The following is a 27,443-nucleotide window of genomic DNA, read 5'->3' as shown; positions in this document are numbered from 1 at the left end:
AGGTTGCTTTAGCTTTTAGTGACTCAAACTAAAAGTGATTTAACACTACTAGTAATCCTGTTCTTCATTCCATTCAAGAGATTGAATTGTCACCAGTGAAATGATTTGATGTGTAATTTCGCCCTCCTCTCTCTCTCCCCATCTCTCTCTCTCTCTCTCTCCTTTCATCTCTCTCTCTCTCCTTTCATCTCTCTCTCTCTCTCTCCTTCCATCTCTCACTCTCTCCTTTCATCTCTCACTCTCTCCTTTCATCTCTTTCTCTCTCTCCTTTCATCTCTCTCTCTCTCCTTCCATCTCTCGCTCTCTCCTTTCATCTCTGTCTCCTTTCCTCTCTCTCTCCTTTCATCTCTTTCTCTCTCTCTCTCCTTTCATCTCTCTCTCTCTCCTTTCATCTATCTCTCTCTCTCTCTCCTTTCATCTGTCTCCTTTCATCTCTCTCTCTCCTTTCATATCTTTCTCTCTCTCCTTTCATCTCTCTCTCTCTCTCCTTTCATCTCTATCCTTTCATCCATATCCTTTCATCTCTCTCCTTTTATCTCTATCTCTCTCCTTTCATCTCTATCTCTCCTTTCATCTCTCTCTCCTTTAATCTCTCTCCTTTCATCTCTCTCTCTCTCCTTTAATCTCTCTCTCCTTTCATCTCTCTCTCCTTTCATCTCTCTCTCTCTCCTTTCATATCTCTCTCTCCTTTCATCTCTCTCTCTCTCCTTTCATCTCTCTCTCTCTCTCCTTTCATATATCTCCTTTCATCTCTCTCTCCTTTCATCTCTATCTCTCTCCTTTCATCTCTCACTCCTTTCATCTCTCTCTCCTTTCATCTCTCCATATCTCTCTCCTTTCATCTCTCCATCTCTCTCTCTCCTTCCATCTCTCTTTCTCTCTCCTTCCATCTCTCTTTCTCTCTCCTTCCATCTCTCTCTCTCTCTCCACCTGTCTCTGTCAGCATGTAGAGGAGGGTGGTCCAGCCCATGATGCGGGGCTGAGAGAAGGAGACCTCATCACTCATGTGAATGGAGAGGCTGTCCACGGCCTGGTCCACACTGAGGTGGTGGAGCTCATTCTCAAGGTACACACGCACACGCACACACACACACACACACACACACACATTAGCTCCTGTCTTACGCATGTTGTGTGTTACCCTCAGAGCGGTGGTAAGGTGTCCATCTCTGCCACGTCCTTTGAGAACACTTCCATCAAGGTGGGCCCCGCCCGCAAGACCGGCTCCAAATCCAAGATGGCGCGTCGCAACAAGAAGACCAAGACCAAAGATAGCAGCCAGGAAAGGTTAGTCTCTTATCTGAACGATCTCACACACTTACCTTTCCTCTCTGAAGTCATGATACATTGAACATAAGGGCTGATGTTTGTCTTTTCAACTCTTTCTACTGTGTGTGTGTGTGTGTGTGTGTGTGTGTGTGTGTGTGTTTGTTTCCAGCAGTAGTAAGAAGAGGAACTCTCTGTTCAGGAAGATCACTAAGCAGGCGTCTCTTCTCCACACCAGCCGTAGCCTCTCCTCTCTAACCCGCTCTCTGTCCTCTGGAGAGAGTGGACCTGGGTCCCCCACTCACAACCTGTCCCCTAGGTCACCTACACAAGGTTACCGGTCCACACCTGACTCTGCACACTCTGGTAAGACCTACACACAGTGGGCTCACACACATCCCTCAAACACACCGCTCACCTAATGGACAGTACGACATGGCCTAATGTTGGGAAAAGGTCATAAAAGATGGTGGTTATGTGTGCATAACATTTCATGAATTTAGGTGAAACCCTGAATGTCTGTGTGTTTCTGTGTGTGTCGTGTTTTCTCAGTAGGGGGTAACTCGTCTCAGAGCAGCTCTCCCAGCTCCAGTGTTCCTAACTCCCCAGCCAGCTCCGGTCACATCAGGCCCAGCTCTCTCCACGGCCTGGCCCCCAAGCTCCAGCGGCAGTACCGCTCCCCCCGCCGCAAGTCAGCCGGCAACATCCCCCTATCCCCCCTGGCCCGCACCCCCTCCCCAACCCCACAGAGCACCTCCCCCCAGCGCTCTCCCTCCCCCCTGTCCAGCCACGGGCTGGGCTCGACCTCTATGGGCCAGACCTTTCCCGTCAAGCTCCACTCCTCCCCCCCTCTGGTCAGGCAGATCTCCAGGCCCAAGAGCGCTGAACACCCCCGCTCCCCACTCCTCAAGCGGGTCCAGTCTGCTGAGAAGCTAGCCTCCTCCCTCTCCTCCTCCTCGTCCTCCCCATCTCCATCAGGCGGCGGAGGTGACAAGAAGTTGCCTGTAACGGTGACAGGGCGTAAACACAGCCTGGACATCTCCCACGCTGAGTTTAAGAAGGAGATGCTTCAGAGAGACCCCAGTCTGCAGAGTCTCCAGGAGTCAGCTGGGGAGAGAGAGAGTCTGCTGCTGGGGCCTGGGATAGGGGGCCGTGGGGGTCCCGTGGAGAAGGGCAGCATGCAAAAACCCTCCTCCTCCAGCAGGAAGCTAGGGCGTCAGGAGGGGGACGGGGGGTCAACGGCCGGGTCCCTGGGGCTTGCCCCCGGGAAGAGCAAACTGAAGGACAAGCTGTCAGCCATCAGACAGGACCGGGCTGAGAGGAGGGAGTCACTACAGAAGCAGGATGCTATCCATGAGGTAGACTCATCAGAGGACGAGACAGACGAGGGGTCCGAGGACAGTCAGGACGGGCGTGGCAGGAACACCTGCACCTTCACCCCTCCACTGCTCCGCCCCACCTCCGTCATGCCCACCGCCCCCCGCACAGGACCCGGGGGCACCCTCCCCTCCCTCTGTCTGTCCCCCTCCTCCACCCTGCTGCCCAGCAGAGCCACCATACCCTCCACACTCCACGAACACAAGCCCACTCAGAGTGTTCCTTCGCTGGGAGGGAAAGACGGCGGCTCAGCCTCCTTGGATGACTGTAGGCGGAGAGATGGGAAGACTCCAGACCCCAGCAGCAAGTTCACCCAGAGCCCCCTGTCCAGCACCTTCGCAACCCCCGGCAGTGCTTTCATCTCCGTCAGTAAGGACACCTTCCTGAAGCCTGCTGCTCCATCTCCACATCAGGACTGGAGGAGCCCCAAGCTGTCTGAGCCCAGGGGGAAGAGCAGTAGTCCTGGGTTATGGAGTGAGGAGAGAGACTCTGGCCTGGAGGCCCCCAGATCCAGCCCCACTGGGTCCATAGACGGTAGAGACATAGTCCCCACACCCATCTCCTCCCCAGGCATCACCAAGGAGAAGAAGGAGGCTGACAACAGGAGACATGCTGCTGCTGCTGCCGCTGCTGCATCCTACGCCACCCCAGACTACGCCACCCCCAGCCCCCCAGCCTCCCCAGCCCCAGTGTCAAGGTCAGATAGCGGGGTGGACAAGATGGTGTCACAGCTAGCCAACGTGGCTATGAGCGTCCTGGGGCCCGTCAAACTCACCATCCCTGGGGCCAAGGAGGCCTTTGAGAGAGCCAAGGACCAGAATCAGAGACCCTCTGACCCTCCTCACCCCAAGGCCACACCTGACTCCCCCCTCACCGCCACCACCACTCCCCTCTCCCCCTCCCCCTTCAGACACCCTGCCCCTCAGCCCCCGCCCCGCCTGTCCTCCCAGTCTCCTCCCAGGCAGCCCTCCAAAACTGAGCCAGCCCCCCCTCCCCTTCCACAGAGGAGGCCCTCCCCTCCTAAAGACTGTACCCTGGCCCAGGGCCCCCAGCACCCCATGGAGATGCCGGTGGTGGTGTTACGAGGCAGCAGGGAGACTTCAGCCATTACAGGTGTTACTGCACCGAGGAAGGGGCCCACCACCACACCCACCCAGTCCCCTACTGCGGCCTCAGATCAGCGCAATAGGCCAGACCCCCCGGCCCCACAGAGACCCAGCCCAGCCTCTGCAGCCTCCACCCCGCTGGACCAAACCAGCAGCAAGAAAACGTAGCAGATAATACACCCATGACAATACAGACTGCTTGATGGAGATTTTAATCTTTATCCACAGACAACTGCATGTTTGGAAGAAAACAACAACAACATATTCAAAACTCTTTGCAACTCACTAATCATTATCTGAGAGCGTAGCCATCTGATAGATAGAAAGAGAGATGGGAAGAGAGGGAGATGATAGTTCGGGGCCCTGACTATATGTTCTTATAGCCCAGAGGCATCCAGACTGGCTGTGGATCTCTTGTTGTTCTTATACCCTGGTTTTTTTCTTCACATTGATTCATGTTCCTGTGAAGTCAGTCTGCGTTTGTTTCTCTCTTCAAAGAAACATGGGGGCTAGAAATAAACGGTGTGAGTTCACTGATCCACACGCACTGAGGGAAGGAATAACAAACGCACACAAATACTCTAATGGTATTTTCTTAGTATACTGCCTCGTTAGCGTTCACCTTGTAGTTCCAGTAGTCTGACGTGTGACTTTTAGCTAGCCAATAGTTCAGGTTGTGCCTTCTAAACGATGCAGCCACCACCACCACTCCACCCCGCCTGCATGTGTCTCCAGCCGTCCGTGACTGAAGAGGATGTATCTCAGCAATAAAAGTAGCGTATGCTTAGCAATCAGTGTAAATACATTACAGTCTGTTAATGAAACAATCTGCATCGTCCACGTTTAACTCACTCGGCAGCCTAAGGCAAATTACATTGTGTGTTATTATTCCCTCATGGTCTAACGCTGCACTCTGTCTCTTTAACAGTTTAATACTGCAGACTGGCTAGAACACCCTCTAGTCCCTATATAAAACTCTATTAATGTTGTGGCTGTCAGAATGGCTATTCAAGCAGTGCTTCTTTTGTATAGCATAGCGTTCCATGAGAATCTCTTTCCCTATCCGCTCCACTGGCCCTTCCATGGCTACCTGGACCTGTCAGTGTACCTAGCATATAGAGCATAACCCTTCCATGGCTACCTGGACCTGTCAGTGTACCTAGCATATAGAGCTCTGTGTGGCTGTGAGTATGTGTTGTGGTAGCTAGGATACTAGCCTAGCCGTTCACCTTGTAACTGCATGATAGCCTCACCATATCTAGGTCCCTATGTCAGGGGACATGTTTCTAATGATGACATAATACTGTGTGGTCCATAGAACTGCTTTACATTGGGATGGACTATAGGTGAGGTGGGAAGGAAAGGATGGTCAGTGATCTAGACAACTGATCAATCTGGTCCTAGTCTGGTCAACAGTGTTGAGATGACAAGAGTCAAGTAGTTAAGATGATGTAGATCTATTTAGAGATTTGGGTTTATGTACCAGGCAGCGCATTATTCCTGGGGTGGACTACTCTGCCCCTGAATCTCCTCTCAAACTCTGAGGCGGGAAGACCTCTCACAAGTCTGTGTACAGGCTAGTTAGCGTAGGGCTGGGCAATATGTCGGATTAATGTGATTAATTCGAATTTATGTTTTAGCGCGATGTTCCAAATGCCTGTATCACAGGAATTGAGGTTTTAATATTTTTTGTTTTTGTTTTTATGAGCGTTTGTCTTTTTGGTCTTGTCTCCTTCCCTCCTGTGCTGTCTGCACTGTGCACCTTCCCACTCGTACACAGACACCAAGCCCCTCCTGTGCTGTCTGCACTGTGCCCCTTCCCACTCGTACACAGACACCAAGCCCCTCCCCCTGCCCTCACAACAACAAAGACTAAAAAGTAACTTCTTCCTCTCTGACAACAAGTAGTTTCAACTCGCCATTTGCATTTGAGGTTTGGTCCAACAGAATCGGTCATATGGACACTGAAACTCATTGAGACATTAATTTACTATAATAGAGGAGAAGTTAACCTTTCTAATGATACCCTTTTTATGTCTCAACTCCTAAAATTGCGCGAAGAGCAGACCCTACTAAAACAGGAGTATCAATGAACATTGCTTGAGAGATTGCTTATATGAGACCTGTCTTAATTTTCTATAATGCCTGCTATAAGAGGTTGGTCATTATTAGTGAATGTGCATTATGCATGGTTCTGGTTGAATTTGTAACCAAAAGGGCATTTTCATAGACAGACTTGAAAGCCAGATAAGTGATTATTGCAAAAAAAGCAGGTAAAACTTTTTTGATAAAAAATAATACAATTATTATTGGGTCTTATGGTTGTGGAAGGCTTATATTTAGCCTAGGTAAAATGTCACAAGTCCTAAATTCATTATATTATTGCTGACTGTTTGAAATGCAGTGTATTTTACCTTTAATTGTACAACAAAGCTTATTTAGAGTAAACATTTGTTAAAAATTGAGATATATATTGTGAATGCCCATAAGTTTGAAAAAATGGAGATATGATTTTTCTCTGAGATATGGCCAAGTCCTACGTTAGCATAGGAGTAGAAGTCAACTCAAACATACAACAGTAGGCACACTGGCCTTCAATCATCTATATTATGACAACCAGTGGTTTTCCACATCCAAATGGACCGTTATCTTTATTTCTAGCCCCTGCTCGCTCTGTTTTTATCAGCCACTAAAGGTTTGCTTTGGATCTTATTTTGTATATGGACCAACTTGCTGTGTTCTCTCTGTGTTTTCTCTCTTATGCTGTAAAGTTAACAGACTTTACTTTGTATATGCGTGCAAGAGTGTGTGTGTTGTCAAGTGGCTGTCAAGTGTGTATATATATATATTAATATTTAAAGGTCTGCTGTGTCTTCTTTACTCTGCAGTGTTGGGACTTGGGAGTGTTTTTTAGTTAGGGTAGACGTTTCATAGTTAGTTACCCCTATTAGTGCTGTCTGTCCCTGATTGGCCTGATGCTTGACTGACGTCTCATTTGGCCTATAGGGTCGGGGATGGTTCAGCACGGGGGCGGGCTTTGCACAACCCTTTTATCGCTGTATGTCAAATGAAAAGCCAACTAAATAAAAGGAAGGGCAATCAGATCCCTGGCTTTTAGGTCAGTCACGACGATGTTGACCAATCAGCAGTCTGAACTGACCGAACACCACTATGATCCTCCAGTCCCACTGCTGCGTGTGGGCGTTTGTGTGTGTGGGCGTTTGTGTGTGTGTGGGCGTTTGTGTGTGTGTGGGCGTTTGTGTGTGTGGGCGTTTGTGTGTGTGTGGGCGTTTGTGTGTGTGGGCGTTTGTGTGTGTGTGTGTCGTAGTTTGTAAAGTAAGGGGATGTTGTCACATTGTAAAACTGTGGCTACCTGCAGCATACATCTCTCTTTTTTCTGTGTGAGAGTTAAAATCTCTCTTGGTGTGTGTCCTGCAAAGTTATGTTGCTGTTGGAGATGTTGCAGAGAGCAGCTCATTAGGAAGACTGACTGAGGGTGAGACAGGACTGTCTGTCTGGTGTCTATAGATACTAAAGAGATCTGTGTCGTCAATACCTAACCCCAGACAGACAGACAGACAACCCCACCGACTGTGGCTATCGATCTCTGTAATATGTTTACATGTTGTTCTATCTTCCTCAATGCTACAAGAAATCAACCTCTGTAACAGGCAGAGATCATTATTAATATCAACAGCTTTCCACACGCTAAAGTTACCCTGGATCATATCAATGTGACTGGCTTGCTATGGCTTTTACATACCCGTGTTAATTGTAACCTAACCACTGACGGACCACAGACAATGTTCATGAGGAGGAACATAGTGCACATAACGTTTTAAGGTTGGGCCCTGGTCAAAATTAGTGCACTATATGGGAAATAGGGTGCCATTTGGGACGTATCCTAAATCACCTGTGGTGTGAATAGTGGTATCCTCTAATGCAGAAGAATAGTGGGTGGGTAGGTAGGTTGGTAGGCCATGTGAGGTGGAGGCCCTAAGTCCTCACGGAGAGAAGATGTCATTTGTCACTGGGACAGATCAGCCAAGCTTAGTGTTTTGATTTAACAACTGTCTGCTGTAGCCAATCAATCAACCCCAAACTGAGATAGTATCTCCTCATTGGCCGAATACGTCAGGTGACTCAAATTATGTCATCCTCCATTTGTGTCTGCGTGTTGAGTGTTATTTTATATCAGCCAGATATATGATTTGAAAGTCTCTGTGGCATTCCCCATTTGATACTTCATGAATGTTGTTCACGCACTTGACCCCTGCACATCGAATTACTACAGTCCCAAAACTGATCCGAAGTTCTGATTTGATATGGGTCAACCCTGTAAGAATAGTTCCTACAGTGTGTATTGTGTTGTATGTCATTCCATCTGGACTATACTGGTGGTCCTGTTGTTATTGCTGCTTGGACAGCTGCTACTCTCTCTGACTCAATCCGAGTCCCATCCTCCACCGCCCGGCGCCAGCCTCGCCATTCCCTGACATTTACTGTTGTATCACACAGTCCCGTGTGTAATGATGATGATCCAGCCATCTGTCAGAGGGAAGTCAAGTGTCCGTTTCCCTGGTGGAGTCATTCATCTCTAGCCCTGGGCTGTTGGCTGCTCCCATCCCAGCACACACACCACACCACACCACACACAAAGCAATTTCAGCCAAACAAAATACTACCTACTCCTAGTCTGGGCCCATCACCTCCAATTTTCAGCTAGACCCCCCCCCGTCCCCCGTCCCCCGTCCTTCTCCCTCTCTCTCTCTCTGTTAACCCTGTGGGTAACCTCCACCCTGGACCCGCCAGTGCTTTAACCTCACTAGATCTCTACAGACTGAGATCCATACAGTATGTGTTTTTATTGTAGACACTGTGTGCAATGTGTTAAAGCCCAGAGCGGTGTTAGGGCTGTCTGTGTTGTTATGGCTGTCTGTGTGCAGAGACCAATGCCACTGAACTGAGGGAAGAGGAGACTGTTGACTTCATATGATGGACTTGACTCCCCAGGGTTCGGAGCAGTATTTTAAAGGGTATGTGAGATCCTGTGTGTGTGTACAGCGTGTGTTTGTGTCTGAAGAGTGTGAAGGAGAGGGGAGTGAGTTTCTGTCTGAAAGGGGTTAAGAGAGATTGCTAGAGGAAAGCCAGTGCAATATCTTTTTATTTTCTATTGTGGTAAACGCATGTTGTTGTTAATCCTACCTTATCATAATAATAAAGTTTTTTATATATATATTTATGGTCTTTTGTGTGTTTTATGCTTGACTGTTATTATTCTTAATATTAATGTGTGAGTGCAGTATGAGCTGTGGCACGTCGTGGATCTCTGGCATGAGATAAATAAGAGCTCTTCATTTTAACCAAAATTATCAACAATGCTGTAAAACAAGGTATTGTCAGGCATTTGACACAGGCTTTTTACATTCATATAAATTATGTTTTACAGTATCTGACATACACTACATTACCAAAAGTATTGTGGGAAATTATTCTCTTATATTTTAGATGTGCTGTTAGCTTAATAAGAAAGCATTAATGATTAAACATAAAAGGTTTGTGCTGTATTGATATAGACTGTTTAATATAACAAGCTGTGATTAATGTGAGGAATGTTAGGGAGTAGGGTGAGACAGACTTGTGATTCTCACATACACACACACTGCCTCTTTGTTAAATCGCTCAAGGACAAACTGTGTCTATGGGTGCTGACTCTCTGGACAAGCTGCAGATAACAACTTACACCTGGCAACAGTGAAGCGCCAAGGGACTGGGACCAGCCTGTGCGCCAACGATAGGCTGAGTAAGTCTAAACCACGCTCAGTCTCTACTCTGATAGGCCAGCAGGGAGCGGGAACTATCTCTGTCAGAGTATTTAAAGAAGAACTTATAACAATGGACCAGTTCTCTGTCTGCCCTGACCCGTATATACGAACATCATATTTACCATTGAAGTGTTTTGCATTAATTAAAATACTAGTCTATTTTAGAAGACGTGTATTGACCTCTTTTTGTTCCAATACCAGATTTGAATTGACGCAACTTATCAATTGGTGACCTCCGACTGTGATCTGGTAAAGGGACTTCGCTGGGTATTGTCCGGCCCATTGGACATCTCTGTCATTGGACAGTGTGTTTCACAAAGAGTACGGACTACTAAAAATAGGTAAGCAGACACCTATTGTTATATAACTGAAGTTCTGCACATTGGCTTTATCCAAATTAATTTTGTGAAACACCTGTTTGATGTAAGTGAACTAAATTATGAATTATTATGAGTAGATAAGCACCATATTGTGACATGCAAACCTTTGGTGAATGTGATGTTAAACCATGGTACCATAGAGTATTGTTCTACCGGCAAGGTCCGTAACTGCGGGGGTACGGCTAGGATCGGAGAAAATACTGAAATCCCCAGGCTAGGACCACCAGGGGTGGGAACTGTGGGATATAGGGAATTATTGGTCTAAAAGTGTTGCGCTACTGGCAAGGATCGTATCTATGAGGGTACGGCTAGGATCAGAGGGACACTTACAATTTTAGATAGTGTTGCGCTATCGGCAAGGTCCGTAACTAGTACGGCTAGGATCGTAGTAGCACTTTAAAGTACACTATAGTGTTGCGCTTCGGCAGGGAGTTGTACTTGGGGGTACCGCCCAGATCGGAGGAGCACTTTAAAGTATAGGGTGTCGTATGCATGAGAGTGCGAATGATCCCAGTGTAATAAAATAGTGTTTGCAGACGAAATAAAAGAGTGAATGCGGGTTACTAAAATTAATAAACCTGTATATTTTGATAGAAAACTAATTAGGAATTAAAGACGTCTGTGGCTGTCCAAACTGTATAATTTGTGAATAACTATTGGGTTTGTGGTTGTTTTAACCTGTATAATTTGTGAATAACTATTGGGTTTGTGGTTGTTTAAACCGTATAATTTGGGAATGATAATTGGGAATAGATATACTAAGGTACAGAAATTAAAATAAAACGTATTAAAAGTGAGAAATAGAAACTTGAACCTAACATTTTTAAACTTTTAGAATAGAAATTAAAAGAAGGAAGCGTCGTGTACATTAATATGGCAGGACACACAGAGGCGGAACGAGTGCTGAAAGTACTGAAGTCCACCCTTGAAACAAAAGGAGGGAGGGGCTAGAGACAGCGAGAGTATGGCTTTTGGAGAGTCAGGAAAGACTAAGAAGTGATTTGTGTAGATTAAGAATTGGCTAAAAACACCACGAAGCGATTATTTGAGTGGTACCTATACATTTCTAACGATATATACGTATGAACTTGCTCACCCGAACGTAGACGTACATCATGGGTGAGAAAGTAGAGAATATTTACATTTGCATTTTTGGTCATTTAGCAGACGCTCTTGTCCAGAGCGACTTGCAGGAGCAATTGGGGTTGAGTGCCTTGCTCGGGGGCACATCGGCAGATTTTTCGCCTGGTCGGCTCGGGGATTGGAACCGGCGACCTCTTGGTCACTAAGCTGCCTGCCGCCCCATATGAGTTTAAGGTTGTGCCGTTGTTTGATCATGTGATAAGGTTTAATGGGTAATCGGACTATAATTAATGTGGTTATAGAAGTAATGTGTAAATAGTAGAGAGCAAATAGAGGGTTCCATTGAACTATTATGTTTTGTTGGGCATTTCAATGGCATAAGGTGAAATCTGTGTGTATGAGTGAATTCAACGGCTGGTATGGGTGGTGACCAGATACTACTGAGTTTTTGGTTTGTTGATGTTGAATGGAAGATTTGTAGCATGGTTGGGGTTAAATAGAAAGACTCACTTATTCAATAGGGAATGGGTGTAGGGAGAGAGAGTTTTTACGTGTATTAAAAGTTGAATTAGATAGCTTTAGAAGTATTCTAGATAGGTCTATGAAAATATGTTACAAGTACGAATGACATTATTTCCTAAGAAGGAAGATGGTTAGGGCAGGTCCCCGCGCCTTCCCCGTTGTGTAGGAAGGAGAAAGGGGAGGGGTGAGAGATAGTTCAAATGATAGGAATATCATTAAATGTATGCTTATCAACGATAGCAAGTATCTGTTTTATTAATTAGGGCCTAATCAGAGAGAACAGTTAAAGAAATTGAATAGCGAACTGAAATGGCGATAGAGCTGTGAAAATTATTTAAGTTGAGGACAAAGGAAAATAATTTATGATTCTAGTTCCCGGGTAAAAGGGTTGTACTTGCTTGACTAGATCGAGCAGACGTTTTAATAGTTGAATGAAAAGCATTTCTTTGACGAAGTCTAATGATTATTACTTTATTCGATAGGTTGCTTAACACCAGTGGTGTATGCAAATAGTTGGTGAATTCTAGAACGATAATTTATTTTCGTTACGGGGACCAGGGGATGCAAGTAGCTTTAGCTATTATGCTGAGGGAATAGCATCAACCTATAGTGGGTTATAGATTTGTTAAATAAACAAACTTATATTTTAAACTAAAGTAATGCAATAGGCTACAATTATAACATTATCAGAAAAAGGCACAATTTAATGTGAAATAGTTATTACAATTATTATTAATAGTTATTACAGTTATTTTCATTGATCCAGTAATGATAGAAGGATAGCAGAGGAAAGGCAAGGGATTAAATCTCATTTAGGGAAAGAGGAAGAGTATGAAGATATATTAGGGAGAAAATACCATTAACTGAGGGATATAAAAAGTTTAGCTGAAAAAGACAACAGGAATAATTTACCTTACACCCTAATATAGACATTAGTTGGTTTAGATAAACTATCAGCTGAAATGAAGAGCATGGCTGGAATGGACGGAAACGGACTGTTCTCCTGGTTGGGGGAGTGGTTTGGTAAGTTCGCATCATTGGTGGTTACTGGATTTCTGACCCTAGTAGTTGTGTTTCTAATATTAATGTGCTGTACTGCCTGTGTAATTCCTTGTCTGAGAAAGTCTGTTACAGATGTCGTGCATACGGCTGGTATGATGCCCCTCCTAGGGGCTCAAGAAGGAGATGCAGACACTGAGATGGGGTTGACAAAGGATGACCCTTGGTGAGGTGGTGGAGTGACACCCTAAAGGGTGTCTAAAGGGGGCCAAAGGTTACTTCCCTGTTTATGTTTTATGCTTTATTAATCAAGTTAACCATTGTGAATGTTTGTCTTTCCTTATGTGAAGGTTTGAAGTTCCTGGGTGGCTGGTAGCCAACCTAGTACAAGTTAGGTGTAGATGGAAGGACTGAGGGTTTTATTTTGTATTATCAATATTGCCTATTAATAAAAGTGTGATTCTTTTTGTTTGTATTGTATTTTAATGAGTGACACCCTAGTGGGTGTCAAAAGGGGGAATCCTACATTTCCCTGAAATTTCTTCTTTTGGGTTTTCTTCTTTTGGGTTCACACCCAGAGGGTGTTGTTAATCCTACCTTATCATAATAATAAAGTTTTATATATATATTTATGGTCTTTTGTGTGTTTATGCTTGACTGGGTTTTATAACTGAGATAGCATCGGTTTTATCTCTGATATAGCACGGGTTTGATCTTTGATATAGCATGGGTTTGATCTGTAATATAGCATGGGTTTGATCTCTTATATAGCAATGTTTTGATTTCTAATATAGCTTGGGTTTGATCTCTATTATATAATCTATTTGATCTCTTATATAGCATGTGTTTGATCTCTAATATAGCATGGGTTTGTTCTCTAATATAACATGTGTTTGATCTGATATAGCATGTGTTTGATCTCTAATATAGCATGGGTTTGATAACTAATATATCATTGGTTTTAGCTATCATATGGCATGGGTTTGATCTCTAGTAAAGCATTGGTTTGATCTCTAATATAGCATCGGTTTGATTTCTAATATAATATGGGTTTAAATTCACATATCATGGGTTTGATCTCTGATATAGCATGCATTTTATCTGTAATATAGCCTGGGTTTGATCTCTGATGTAGCTTTGGTTTGATATCTGATATAGTATGGGTTTGATCACTAATAAATCATGGGTTTGATTTGTAATATAGCATGTGATTGATCTCTAATATAGCATGGGTTTGATCTCTAATATAGCATGGGTTTGATCTCTAATATAGCATGGGTTTGTTCTGATATAGTATGGGTTTGATCTCTGATATAGCATGGGTTTGATCTCTGATATAGCATGGGTTTGGTCTCTGATATAGAATGGGTTTGATCTATGATATAGCATCAGTTTGATCTCTAATATAGCATGGTTTGATCTCTGATATAGCATTGGTTTGATCTCTAATATAGCTTCGGTTTGATCTCTGATATAGCATGGGTTTGATCTCTGATATAGCATGGGTTTGATCTCTGATATAGCATGGGTTTGATCTCTGATATAGCATGGGTTTGATCTCTAATATAGCATGGGTTTGATCTCTTATAGCAAGGGTTTGATCTCTAATATAGCACGGGTTTGTTTCTAATACAGCTTGGGTTTGATCTGTAATATAGCTTGAGTTTCATATCTTATATAGCCTGGGTTTGATCTCTGATATAGCAGGGGTTTGATCTCTGATATAGTATGTGTTTGATCTCTAACATAGCATGGGTTTTATCTCTAATAAAGCATTGGTTTTATATCTGAGATAGCATCGGTTTGATCTCTATTATAGCATGGGTTTGATTTCTAATAAAGCATGGGTTTGATTTCTGATATAGCAGGGGTTTGAACTTTGATATAGCATGGGTTTGATATCTAATATAGCATGGGTTTTATATATAATAACGCATGGGATTGATCTCTAACATATTATGGGTTTGCTCTCTAATATAGCATTAGTTTGGTCCATGGGAGAACTACTGCCCCCTCTCATTGATGTTCAAGGCCGACCACAGTACTGCACGCGTTTTTAGCAGAAAACATCTTAGTGTAAATAAAATAATATTTTCGAAGACAATCATGGTACCAATAATTGCTTGTAATACATCATATGCATGTCCCTGAACCAATTATTTTAAAATCGCACACAGAAGAAGTTATAAGGATGATTGATTTGCTAATGGCAGCCTGCAGTACACCGGTCGACCTTCAACTTGAGTTACTCAATGAGAGAGGGCACCTCTAAGCTAGCCACTTCCTGGAGTAGCTCAAACTGCTCTGTTATGTCTTGTCTGCTATGTTATGTCTCCACGAGACGGCATTTGTCTTCAATGCGCTATTGAGTCTTCAGATAGGAATTCATGGTGTCATGTGGTCAATGGCTTAGCCTGAATAAAATATTTATTAAATTGATTTTTTTTGTCACTGGCATTCACACAATACTCCATAATGTCAAAGTGGAATTATGTTTTTTACAGAATGTTTACTAATTACTTAAAAATGAAAAGCTTAAATGTCTTGAGTCAATAAGTATTTAACTCCTTTGTCATGGCAAGTCTAAATAACTTCAGGAGTAAAGATCTGCTTAACAAGTCGCATGGACTCACTCTGTCTGCAATAATTCTGTTTAACATGATTTTTTTATGACTACCTCATCTCTGTACTTCACACATTCAATTGTCTGTAAGGTCCCTCAGTCGAGCAGTGAATTTTCAAACACAGATTCAACCACAAAGACCAGGGAGGTTTTCCAATGACTCGCAAAGAAGGGCACCTATTGGTAGATGGGTATAAAAAGAGAAGGCATTGAATACCCCTTTGAGCGTGGTGAAGTTATTAATTACACTTTGGATGGTGTATCAATACACCAAGTCACTACACAGATACAGGCGTCCTTCCTAACTCAGTTGGTGGAGAGGAAGGAAACCGCACAGGGATTTCACAATGGTGATTTTAAAACCGTTACAGAGTTTAATGGCTGTGATAGGAGAAAACTGAGGATGGATCAACAACATTGTAGTCACTCCATAATACTAACCTAATTGACAGAGTGAAAAGAAGGAAGCTTGTACAGAAAACATTTATCCAAAATGTGCATCCTGTTTACAACAAGGCACTAAAGTAATACTACAAAAATGTGGCAAAGCAATTCACTTTTTTTCCTAAATACAAAATGTTCTGTTTGGGACAAATCCAATACAACACATTACAGAGTACCACTCCTCATATTTTCAAGCATAGTGGTGGCTGCATCATGTTATGGATATGCTTATAATCATTAAGGACTGGGGAGTTTTTCAGGATAAAAATGAAACGGAATGGAGCTAAGCACAGGCAAAATCCTAGAGCAAAACCTGGTTCAGTCCGCTTTCCACCAGACATTGGGATATGAATTCACCTTTCAGAACTACAATAACCTAAAACACAAGGCCAAATCTACACTGTAGTTGCTTACTACGAAGATAGTGAATGTTCCTGAGTGGCCGAGTTACTGTTTTGACGTAAACCTACACTACATGACCAAAAGTATGTGGACACCTGCTCGTCGAACATCTCATTCCAAAATCATGGGCAGTAATATGGAGTTGGTCCCCCGTGTGCTGCTATAACAGCCTCCACTCTTCTGGGAAGGCTTTCCACTAGTTGTTGGAACATTGCTGCAGGGATACTGATGATGGGTGACTATGCATGGCTCGCAGTCTGCGTTCCAATTCATCCCAAAAGGAGTTAGATGGGGTTGTGCAGGCCTGTCAAGTTCTTCCACACCGATCTTGACAAACCATTTCTGAATGGACATTTTACATTGACATTTTACTCATTTAGCAGACGCTCTTATCCAGAGCGACTTACAGGAGCAATTAGGGTTAAGTGCCTTGCTCAAGGGCACATCGACAGATTTGTCACCTAGTCGGCTTGGGGATTAGAACCAGCGACCTTTTGGTTACTGGCAGAATGCTCTAAACCACTAAGCTACCTGCTAGATTTACTGCAATTACATTTTAAAAAATACTACTTCCTCATTTGTAGAAGTTCTATGACCAATTCGATCTGTATCACAGGAACCCCCATCAATATGACTTAGTAATCTAATAACCTGAGCAACTCATCTGCAATGTAGGTGACCTGGAACATGGCCAATGCCTCTTGGTGTTCTGAAGAATAAAAATAAGTCAGATTTTTGACATCTTCCTGTAATGCCCATATCATACATTCTACATAGCGAAGTCTTTGTCTTACTGATTTTGTTCATTCATTGGTCATGAGTCATGACAAGAGACCACAGCATGCTGGAATGATATGACATCGCAAAGGAATCATCCATGGATGATTCATCATGGACCTCACTTTGTGCACTGGGGCATTGTCATGCTGAAACAGGAAAGGGCCTTCCCCAAACTGTTGAAACAAAAGTTGGAAGCATAGAATCGTCTAGAACGTAATTGAATGCTGTAGCGTTAAAATTTCCCTTGACTGGAACTAAGGGGCTTAGCCGGATCCATGAAAAACAGCCCCAGACCATTATTCCTCCTCCACCAAACCTTGCACTTGGCACTATGCATTCGGGCAGGTAGCGTTCTCCTGGCATCCGCCAAACACAGATTCGTCTGTCGGACTGCCAGATGGTGAAGCATGATTCATCAATCCAGTGAACGCGTTTCCACTGCTCCAGAGTCCAATGGCAGCGAGTTTTACACCACTCCAGCCAATGCTTGGAATTGCGCAAGGTGATCTTAGGCTTGTGTGCGGCTGCTCGGCCATGGAAACCCATTTCATGAAGCTAAAGACGAACAGTTCTTGTTCTGACGTTGCTTCCAGAGGCAGTTTGGAACTCGGTAGGTAGTGAGTGTTGCAACCGAGGACAGACGATTTTTACGCGAGGCGCTTCAGCACTCGGCAGTCCTGTTCTGTGAGCTTGTGTGGCCTACCACTTCGCGGCTGAGCCGTTCTTGCTCCTAGACGTTTCCACTTCACAATAACAGCACTTACAGTTGACCGGGGCAGCTCTAGCAGGGCAGAAATTTGACGAACTGACTTGATAGAAAGGTGGGATCCTGTGACGGTCCCATGTTAAAAGTCACTGAGCTCTTCAGTAAGGCCATTCTACTGCCAATGTTTGTCTATGGAGATTGCATGGATGTGTGCTCGATTTTATACACCTGTCAGCAACAGCTGTGGCTGAAATGGCTGAATACACTCATTTGAAGGGGTGTCCACATACTTCTGTAAATATAGTATATCAAACTGAAAAATCACATCAGTAATTTTACCTACAATGAATGGACATCAGTGGCTCACTCAGAGGCAGTCAGATGGAAGATGAAACTGTACTCCTGTCCCTGCCACTTTGATAGATTACACATACGTCTCTTTTACCAAGGTAGCACTCTCACGTTTTCTGCTCGGGAAAATCTCACTTAGAAAACCGAATAAATGCGATCAAATTGCACTTTCTTGCGAAGCGTTAGATTTTTAAGCCATTTGTCCAAATCATGTCCACTGTCCTGAGAGTGGTAGAAAAGTGACAGTAAATGATCTCATTTTCCCCCTTTTCTCTCGCTCTTCATCAGTAAAGTGGCCTGCAGTCCGTACTGCTCTCTAATGGCTCTGTAAATAGACAGTTCTGGGGGTTAGACGGTTTCTCTCTCGCTCTCTCTCATTCTCTCTCTCTCTGGGAGATTTCTGGCCTCTTAAAGAGCGACTGCTCCTAAAAACCAACTAATCCCTTTGAAAACGGCCTATGTGGCATTGATATGAGTCAAAAACATTTATTAGAATGTCCAAATTGACTACAAAAGATAAATAGGATCATTTTGGTCATAAAGTCAGTCTCGTCTAAAACTGAGTTTGGAACCTCAGTGCGTCACAACGAGTAAATGACGGTTGTGTTTGGATTATAATTGTCAACCAATCGCCCCTCCACCTACTTCGCTTCCCTTCATTGAATGGGGCTCCGTTGTTTCATCGCCCCCAACGCGTTCAAAGGTCACGGCTGTTTGAATGGGGCTCCGTTGTTTCATCGCCCCCAACGCGTTCAAAGGTCACGGCTGTTTGAATGGGGCTCTGTTGTTTCATCGCCCCCAACGCGTTCAAAGGTCACGGCTGTTTGAATGGGGCTCCGTTGTTTCATCGCCCCCAACGCGTTCAAAGGTCACGGCTGTTTGAATGGGGCTCCGTTGTTTCATCGCCCCCAACGCGTTCAAAGGTCACGGCTGTTTGAATGGGGCTCCGTTGTTTCATCGCCCCCAACGCGTTCAAAGGTCACGGCTGTTTGAATGGGGCTCCGTTGTTTCATCTCCCCCAACGCGTTCAAAGGTCACGGCTGTTTGAATGGGGCTCCGTTGTTTCATCTCCCCCAACGCGTTCAAAGGTCACGGCTGTTTGAGACTGAAAAGCTCTAGCTGTACAGTGGGGAGAACAAGTATTTGATACACTGCCGATTTTGCAGGTTTTCCTACTTACAAAGCATGTAGAGGTCTGTAATTTTTATAGGTACACTTCAACTGTGAGAGACGGAATCTAAAACAAAAATCCAGAAAATCACATTGTATGATTTTTAAGTAATTCATTTGCATTTTATTGCATGACATAAGTATTTGATCACCTACCAACCAGTAAGAATTCCAGCTCTCACAGACCTGTTAGTTTTTCTTTAAGAAGCCCTCCTGTTCTCCACTCATTACCTGTATTAACTGCACCTGTTTGAACTCGTTACCTGTATAAAAGACACCTGTCCACACACTCAATCAAACAGACTCCAACCTCTCCACAATGGCCAAGACCAGAGAGCTGTGTAAGGACATCAGGGATAAAATTGCAGACCTGCACAAGGCTGGGATGGGCTACAGGACAATAGGCAAGCAGCTTGGTGAGAAGGCAACAACTGTTGGCGCAATTATTAGAAAATGGAAGAAGTTCAAGATGACGGTCAATCACCCTCGGTCTGGGGCTCCATGCGAGATCTCACCTCGTGGGGCATCAATGATCATGAGGAAGGTGAGGGATCAGCCCAGAACTACACGGCAGGACCTGGTCAATGACCTGAAGAGAGCTGGGACCACAGTCTCAAAGAAAACCATTAGTAACACACTACGCCGTCATGGATTAAAATCCTGCAGCGCACGCAAGGTCCCCCTGCTCAAGCCAGCGCATGTCCAGGCCCATCTGAAGTTTGCCAATGACCATTTGGATGATCCAGAGGAGGAATGGGAGAAGGTCATGTGGTCTGATGAGACAAAAATAGAGCTTTTTGGTCTAAACTCCACTCGCCGTGTTTGGAGGAAGAAGAAGGATGAGTACAACCCCAAGAACACCATCCCAACCGTGAAGCATGGAGGTGGAAACATCATTCTTTGGGGATGCTTTTCTGCAAAGGGGACAGGACAACTGCACCGTATTGAGGGGAGGATGGATGGGGCCATGTATCGCGAGATCTTGGCCAACAACCTCCTTCCCTCAGTAAGAGCATTGAAGATGGGTCGTGGCTGGGTCTTCCAGCATGACAACGACCCGAAACACACAGCCAGGGCAACTAAGGAGTGGCTCCGTAAGAAGCATCTCAAGGTCCTGGAGTGGCCTAGCCAGTCTCCAGACCTGAACCCAATAGAAAATCTTTGGAGGGAGCTGAAAGTCCGTATTGCCCAGCGACAGCCCCGAAACCTGAAGGATCTGGAGAAGGTCTGTATGGAGGAGTGGGCCAAAATCCCTGCTGCAGTGTGTGCAAACCTGGTCAAGACCTACAGGAAACGTATGATATCTGTAATTGCAAACAAAGGTTTTTGTACCAAATATTAAGTTCTGCTTTTCTGATGTATCAAATACTTATGTCATGCAATAAAATGCAAATGAATTACTTAAAATTCATACAATGTGATTTTCTGGATTTTTGTTTTAGATTCCGTCTCTCACAGTTGAAGTGTAACAATGATAAAAATTACAGACCTCTACATGCTTTGTAAGTAGGAAAACCTGCAAAATCAGCAGTGTATCAAATACTTGTTCTCCCCACTGTATGGATTGACCAACTATGGTTTGAATGCCCTGCCAAAGGAACCTATCTTGCGGAATGATATATAATATATGCCTTTTATCCAAAGTGACTTACAGTCATGCGCACATACATTTTATGGGTGGTCCTAGGAATCGACAGTGTTGCCGACTTTGTCGCTATATTTAGCGAGTTTTCAGACCCCTCTAGCGACACCTTTTCAAAAAAGCGACTAGCGACAAATCTAGCGACTTTTTCTGGTGTTATCGGAGACTTTTGGAGACTCTGACGTGAAAGCACGTATCGTTCTTACTCTTCTCAACGAGCAGCGGGTGCTTTGTTACCCCCGTCCCAAAGCACTCACAGGCGGCCCAGTCCTCGCGCTGCAGTCAGAGCAGGAGATGTTCACCCCTCCGCATCCAGACTGCAAATGAATCGCGCATGCGGGAAGCCGCCGCTGGCTGATCCCGCCCTGGCTTACATTCAAGGCGGGATGTAAATGTAGGGTGTTTTTTACTCACTTTTTGTCTCTCCTAGGACGTTATTCCTCTCCTACAGCGTCCATCACAATTACATGCACATGGCCAATTATGCAAATTAGGTGATGACGTCATTTAGCGACTTTTAGGACAGCCAATAGTTCCTTTCCTTACTGAGGAGTAGGCAACACTTGGAATCGCAACCACAACCCTAGCGATGCAAGCGCCATGCTCTAACCACTGAGCCATTCAGGACCACAGGAATAACTGGAATAACTGGTTGGAGTTCGTTGGTCCCAAGTGGTGGTGAATATACCGGTAGCTAGACCATAGACTGCTGGTTATGTATATTTTGATCATCATTACAACTCGGATTTGGCTTGGAAACACGATAACATTTCAATTGAAGGCAAATAATTCATAGCAAAACCTTTTGTCATGATTGTGATGTCGCCAGATTTACTTTAGATGCAGTATAACTTTAGCCAGCTAACTAAGATTAAGGGGACCACCATATTTTAGCTAGCTAATATTAACATTGCTAGCTATTTTTGACTAACTTTGCTTGTAACAGTAATGGTAACATTGTCATCTCTCTAAAGTAAATTTGACGACATCATAATATGGCAAAGTTGTTTCCTACTCATTACTTGCCTACTTTATCAATGTCATCGTATTTCCATGCCACTCTAAGTTAGTGTAATTTAGACGAAACAGTCACATTAGCCTCCGAGTTGCAACCCATGTCAAGGGCACAAATAAATATTGGATGCAGCTATGGTGGTACCAGCTAACTCATGTCTGTCCACAACAGTGTACTAACTAGCAGCAACAAACTCAAACCAACCCAGGTCCTTAGCAAAACATTTCACAGTTAGTTGCATAGTGCAGCGTTTCCCAACTCCGGTCCTCGGGTATTCCCAACAGTACATATTGTTTTTGTTGCCCTGGACAAGCACACCTGATTCTACTTGTCACCTAATCATCAAGCCCTTGACAAGTTGAATCAGGTGTGCTGTACTTGGCCTAAAACAGAGCGGCACGTCTTGCTCTTCATTGTAATCAGAGGGCTGATATAAATACTATGCATGCCAGTCTCTCTTGGCTAAGAGTTGAGGAGAGACTGACTGCATCACTTATTATTTTTATAAGAAACATAAATGTGTTGAAAATCCCTAATTGTTTGCATAGTCAACTTACACACAGCTCTGACACACACACTTACCCCACCAGACATGCCACCAGGGGTCTTTTCACAGTCCCCAAATCCAGAACAAATTCAAGAAAGCGTACAGTATTATTGCATGGTTCAGTAAACCTGGTTTCAAAAAACAGATAAAGCAACACCTCACGGCACAACGCCTCTCCCCTATTTGACCTAGATAGCTTGTGTGTATATATTGATATTGATATGTAGTGTTAGAAATTGCGTAATTTAAATCTGGTATTGGAATAAGAATCAAGAGATCTTCAATCCAAGCTAAATGTATTATATGCAAAATGTATGTATGATAAGTATGAAGGTTCGTATATACGGGTCCACTGAAATACCACGCAGGGCACTCAGAGAACTAATCCATTGTTACAGGTTCTTCTTCAAATACTCTGACAGAGATATTTCCCACTCTCTGCTGGCCAATCAGAGTAGAGACTGAGCGTGGTTTAGACTTACTCAGCCTATCCGTTGGCGCACCGGCTGGTCCCAGCCCCTTGGCGCTCCACTGTTGCCAGGCATCTAGTTGTTTTGCAACTTATCCAGAAAGTCAGCACTTTTTTGCAGTACTCATGTCCTTGGACGGTTCACAGATCACAAAGAAGCAGTGTAGTCTAGTATTTTGAGACACAAGTTCTTATCTCATCCTACCCCCCTAACGTTCCTCTGTAGCTCAGCTGGTAGAGCACGGCGCTTGTAACGCCAAGGTAGTGGGTTCGATCCCCGGGACCACCCATACACAAAAATGTATGCACGCATGACTGTAAGTCGCTTTGGATAAAAGCGTCTGCTAAATGGCATATTATTTATTATATTATGAATCACAGCTTGTTATGTGAAACAATTTATATCAGTACAGTACAAACCTTCTATGTTTTAATCACCAATGCATTCCTTCTAAGCTATCCATCACATACAGATCCAATTATGAGAAAATAGAACCCCACAGTAGGCTACGTGTGCCTTTTTTATTTATTTATTTATTTGTATTATTGATGTAGTTCTGTCCTTGAGCTGTTCTTTTCTATTAGTGTTCTGTATTATGTCATGTTTCATGTTTTGTGTGGAACCAAGGAAGAGTAGCTGCTGCTTTTGCAACAGCAAATGGGGATCCTAATAAAATAACAAATAACACACAAAAAAACTTGAGGACCGGAGTTGAGAAACACTGTAACGTCGTCACCGGACTGAATCTAATCTAATCTGGAGCCAGTCAGTGTACATCTGTAAAGCATAAAATTAGCTTTCAAACTACATTATTTTTCAAGCTATGTTTATAATTGAGGGATGATGACAATTGTTGACCCTGTTTTTCTGTTAGACAAAGTGCCCAGTTGGGTGCCAGACTGATCCCCTGGTCATGAACGGATGCCGGGACCTACCAGAAGGAGCAAATGTTGGTGTCAAAACATGTCCAGCAATGTGATCGCAATGGTTTAGCAACCTCCCAAAATAATTTTATTCACTGTTCACTTGCTATTTTCACAGTTTTTCAGGCAAGACCTCAGAATAAGTGTGTTATGCGACACATTTCTCCTCCGTTGTTGCCAGTCTCCCTCGACTCCTATGAAAAGGACACGCCATCATGAGGCCTCTGATAGTGACCCGAGTTACTGCCCTGATGACACAGACGGCTTCATCAACAACAACAGGTAATGTGTGTTGTGATAAACTAGTAGGCTAATTCCCCAGCCAAGCAGATACAACTAGTAGAGTCAAAAAATTGTTTTAATGCTATTTACCACTTGGCAGTCTATTACAGTATATCACCCTGTCACAGGCCCTCCCAGTCAACACCACCTCATAATATTGCCTGCTGCAGTTGTTTGAGAGATGTCCAGTTTGCTGCAGAACATGCAGCACAGAGAAGACCAGCAAGGAGGCCCTTATCAGCATCATGCAGACATGCCCTCGCTGTGAGCGTTCCTATGAATGGAACCTTCACCTGTCAGCGGCAACAGCTTTCACAGGCTCATCATTTGTACAAATACAGAAGGTAACCCACTTCATCACTTTGATACATTTGATAACCCAATTGTGAAACATAATTTATGTAAACTGACATTATTTGTGGCTTATTTTCTACTTATTAGATGCATTTAATGTCCAGGGCATAACCTAGCCTAAAGTGAAATAGAAAGGTTGGTTTCACCAGGCTAATAATAAACACCATTGCTAATGTAATCAGTGCTCTCTATGCAGGGTTGGAAGTCCAGCACTGTTCCCTGCAGCTCGGAGGAGTGTGAGAGGGGGTTTAGCAACATTAACCTTATCATCACACCAACGAGATCTAGGATCCAAATTCACTGTGTGTCTGCCTTGGTGTTCATAAAACTCCACAGACCCCCTTCTTGCGCAGTGGAACCTAGAACGATATGTGACCACTTGGTTAGTGGTGCCTTCAGAAAGTATTCACACCCCTTGATTCTTTCCACGTTTTGTTGTATTACAGCCTGAATTTAACATTGATTACATTGTGATGTTGTGTCACTGGCCTACGCACAATACCCCATAATGTCAAAGTGGAATTATGTTTTTCGAAATGTTTACAAATTAATAAAAAATGAAAAGCTGAAATGTCTTGAGTCAATAAGTATTCAACCCCTTTGTTATGGCAAGCCTAAATACGTTCAGGAGTAAACATTTGCTTAACAAGTCACATAATAAGTTGCATGGACTCACTTTGTGTTTAACATTATTTTTGAATGACTACCTCATCTCTGTACACCACACAGTCAAACAGTGAATTTCAAACACAGATTCAACCACAAAGACCAGGGAGGTTTTCCAATGCCTCGTAAATAAGGGCACCTATTGGTAGATGGGTACAAATGTTTTTTTTTAAAGCAGACAGTGAATAATCCTTTGAGCATGGTGAAGTTATGAATTACACTTTGGATGGTGTATCAATACACCCAGTCACTACAAAGATACAGGCGTCCTTCCTAACTCAGTTACCGGAGAGGAAGTAAACCGCTCAGGGATTTCACCATGAGGCCAATGGTGACTTTAAAACAGTTACAGAGTTTAATGGCTGTGATAGGAAAACACTTAGGATGGATCAACAACATTGTAGTTACTCCACAATACTAACCTAATTGACAGAGTGAAAAGAAGGGAGCCTGTACATAATTCAAATATTCCAAAACATGTATCTTGTTTGAAACAAGGCACTAAAGTAATACTGCAGATTAAAAAGCAATTCACTTTTTGTCCTGAATGTTATGTTTGGGGCAAATCCAATACAACACATTACAGAGTACCACTCTCCATATTTTCAAGCATAGTGGTGCCTGCATCATGTTATGGGTATGCTTGTAATCGTTAAGGACTGGGGAGTTTTTCAGGATAAAAAAGAAACGTAATGGAGCTAAGCACAGGCAAAATCCTAGAGGAAAACCTAGTTCATTCTGCTGACACTGGGAGATGAATTCACCTTTCAGCAGGACAATAACCTAAAACACAAGGCCAAATCTACACTGGAGTTGTTTACCAATAAGACAGTGAATGTTCCTGAATGGCCGAGTTACAGTTTTGACTTAAATCTACTTGAACATTTATGGCAAGACCTATTATGCACAATCCAAGTGTGGAAAGCTCTTGGAGACTCACAGCTTTAATCGCTGCCGAAGGTGCTTCTACAAAGTATTGAGAAATATATGGCAAATAAAAATCAAATGGGAGGGGTTGAGTGGAGCTGAAGGGTGGGACAAAAAATAAAGCACATATACAGGGCCGTCTGAAGTTTGTCAATGAACATCTGAATGATTCAGAGGAGAACTGGGTGAAAGTGTTGTGGTCAGATGAGACCAAAATCGAGCTCTTTGGCATCAACTCAACTCGCCGTGTTTGGAGGAGGAGGAATGCTGCCTATGACCCCAAGAACACCATCCCCACCGTCAAACATGGAGGTGGAAACATTATGCTTTGGGGTGTTTTTCTGCTAAAGGGACAGGACAACTTCACCGCATCAAAGGGACGATGGACGGGGCCATGTACCGTCAAATCTTTGGTGAGAACCTCCTTCCCTCAGCCAGGGCATTGAAAATGGGTTGTGGATGGGTATTCCAGCATGACAATGACCCAAAACACACGGCCGAGGCAACGAAGGAGTGGCTCAAGAAGAAGCACATTAAGGTCCTGGAGTGGCCTAGCCAGTCTCCAGACCTTAATCCCATAGTAAATCTGTGGAGGGAGCTGAAGGTTCGAGTTGCCAAACGTCAGCCTCGAAACCTTAATGACTTGGAGAAGATCTGCAAAGAGGAGTGGAACAAAATCCCTTCTGAGATGTGTGCAAACCTGGTGGCCAACTACAAGAAACGTCTGACCTCTGTGATTGCCAACCAGGGTTTTGCCACCAAGTACTAAGTCATGTTTTGCAGAGGGGTCAAATACTTATTTCCCTCATTAAAATGCAAATAAATTTATAACATTTTTGACATGCGTTTTTCTGGATTTTTTTGTTGTTATTCTGGCTCTCACTGTTCAAATAAACCTACCATTAAAATTATAGACTGATCATGTCTTTGTCAGTGGGCAAACGTACAAAATCAGCAGGGGATTAAATACTTTTTTCCCTCACTGTATAAGATGGAAGTAGAAGCCGAAGTGTTTTTGTTCATTAGTTTACTCCAATTAGGGGAGGGGTGGTAGGGTTAGGGGAAAATAATAAAGGAAAATATATTTTAAAAATAGGGCAGAACAGCCAGTAAGTCAAAGTGCAGCAGCAGAGTTAGCCACAGGTTTGTGCAGGGTTGGTGGTAGCGAACTACAGTACCAGTCAAAAGTTTGGACACACCTACTCATTCAAGGGTTTTTCTTTATTTTTACTATTTTCTACATTGTAGAATAATAGTGAAGACATCAAAACTATGAAATGACACATATGGAATCATGTAGTAACAAAAAAAGTGTTAAACAAATATAATATACAGTTGAAGTCGGAAGTTTACATACACCTTAGCCAAATACATTTAAACTCAGTTTTTCACAATTCCTGACATTTAATCCTAGTAAAGATTCCCTGTCTTTCATCAGTTAGGATCACCACTTTATTTTAATAATGTGAAATGTCAGAATAATAGTAGAGAGAATTATTTATTTCAGCTTTTATTTATTTAATCACATTCCCAGTGGGTCAGAAGTTTACATACACTCAATTAGTATTTGGTAGCATTGCCTT

General features: G+C 43.6%; 1 protein-coding gene across 1 annotated transcript in view; it reads left to right on the top strand.

Annotated features, from left to right (window-relative positions):
- Positions 1–8,977, top strand: part of LOC311130287 (microtubule-associated serine/threonine-protein kinase 2-like) — a 283,934-nt gene extending 274,957 nt beyond the window's left edge. The window contains exons 24-27 of the mRNA XM_084163019.1: positions 944–1,066; positions 1,148–1,287; positions 1,439–1,632; positions 1,819–8,977. Coding sequence (XP_084019145.1) covers positions 944–1,066; positions 1,148–1,287; positions 1,439–1,632; positions 1,819–3,917 — 2,556 coding nt within the window. The 3' untranslated portion in view covers positions 3,918–8,977. The remainder of the gene's footprint in view (positions 1–943; positions 1,067–1,147; positions 1,288–1,438; positions 1,633–1,818) is intronic.
- The last annotated feature ends 18,466 nt before the right edge of the window (positions 8,978–27,443 follow it).

This window comes from Coregonus lavaretus (genome assembly GCF_964263955.1).
Source record: "Coregonus lavaretus genome assembly, chromosome: 6".
NCBI lineage: Eukaryota > Metazoa > Chordata > Actinopteri > Salmoniformes > Salmonidae > Coregonus > Coregonus lavaretus.
This window is presented reverse-complemented; position numbering and strand designations above follow the sequence as displayed.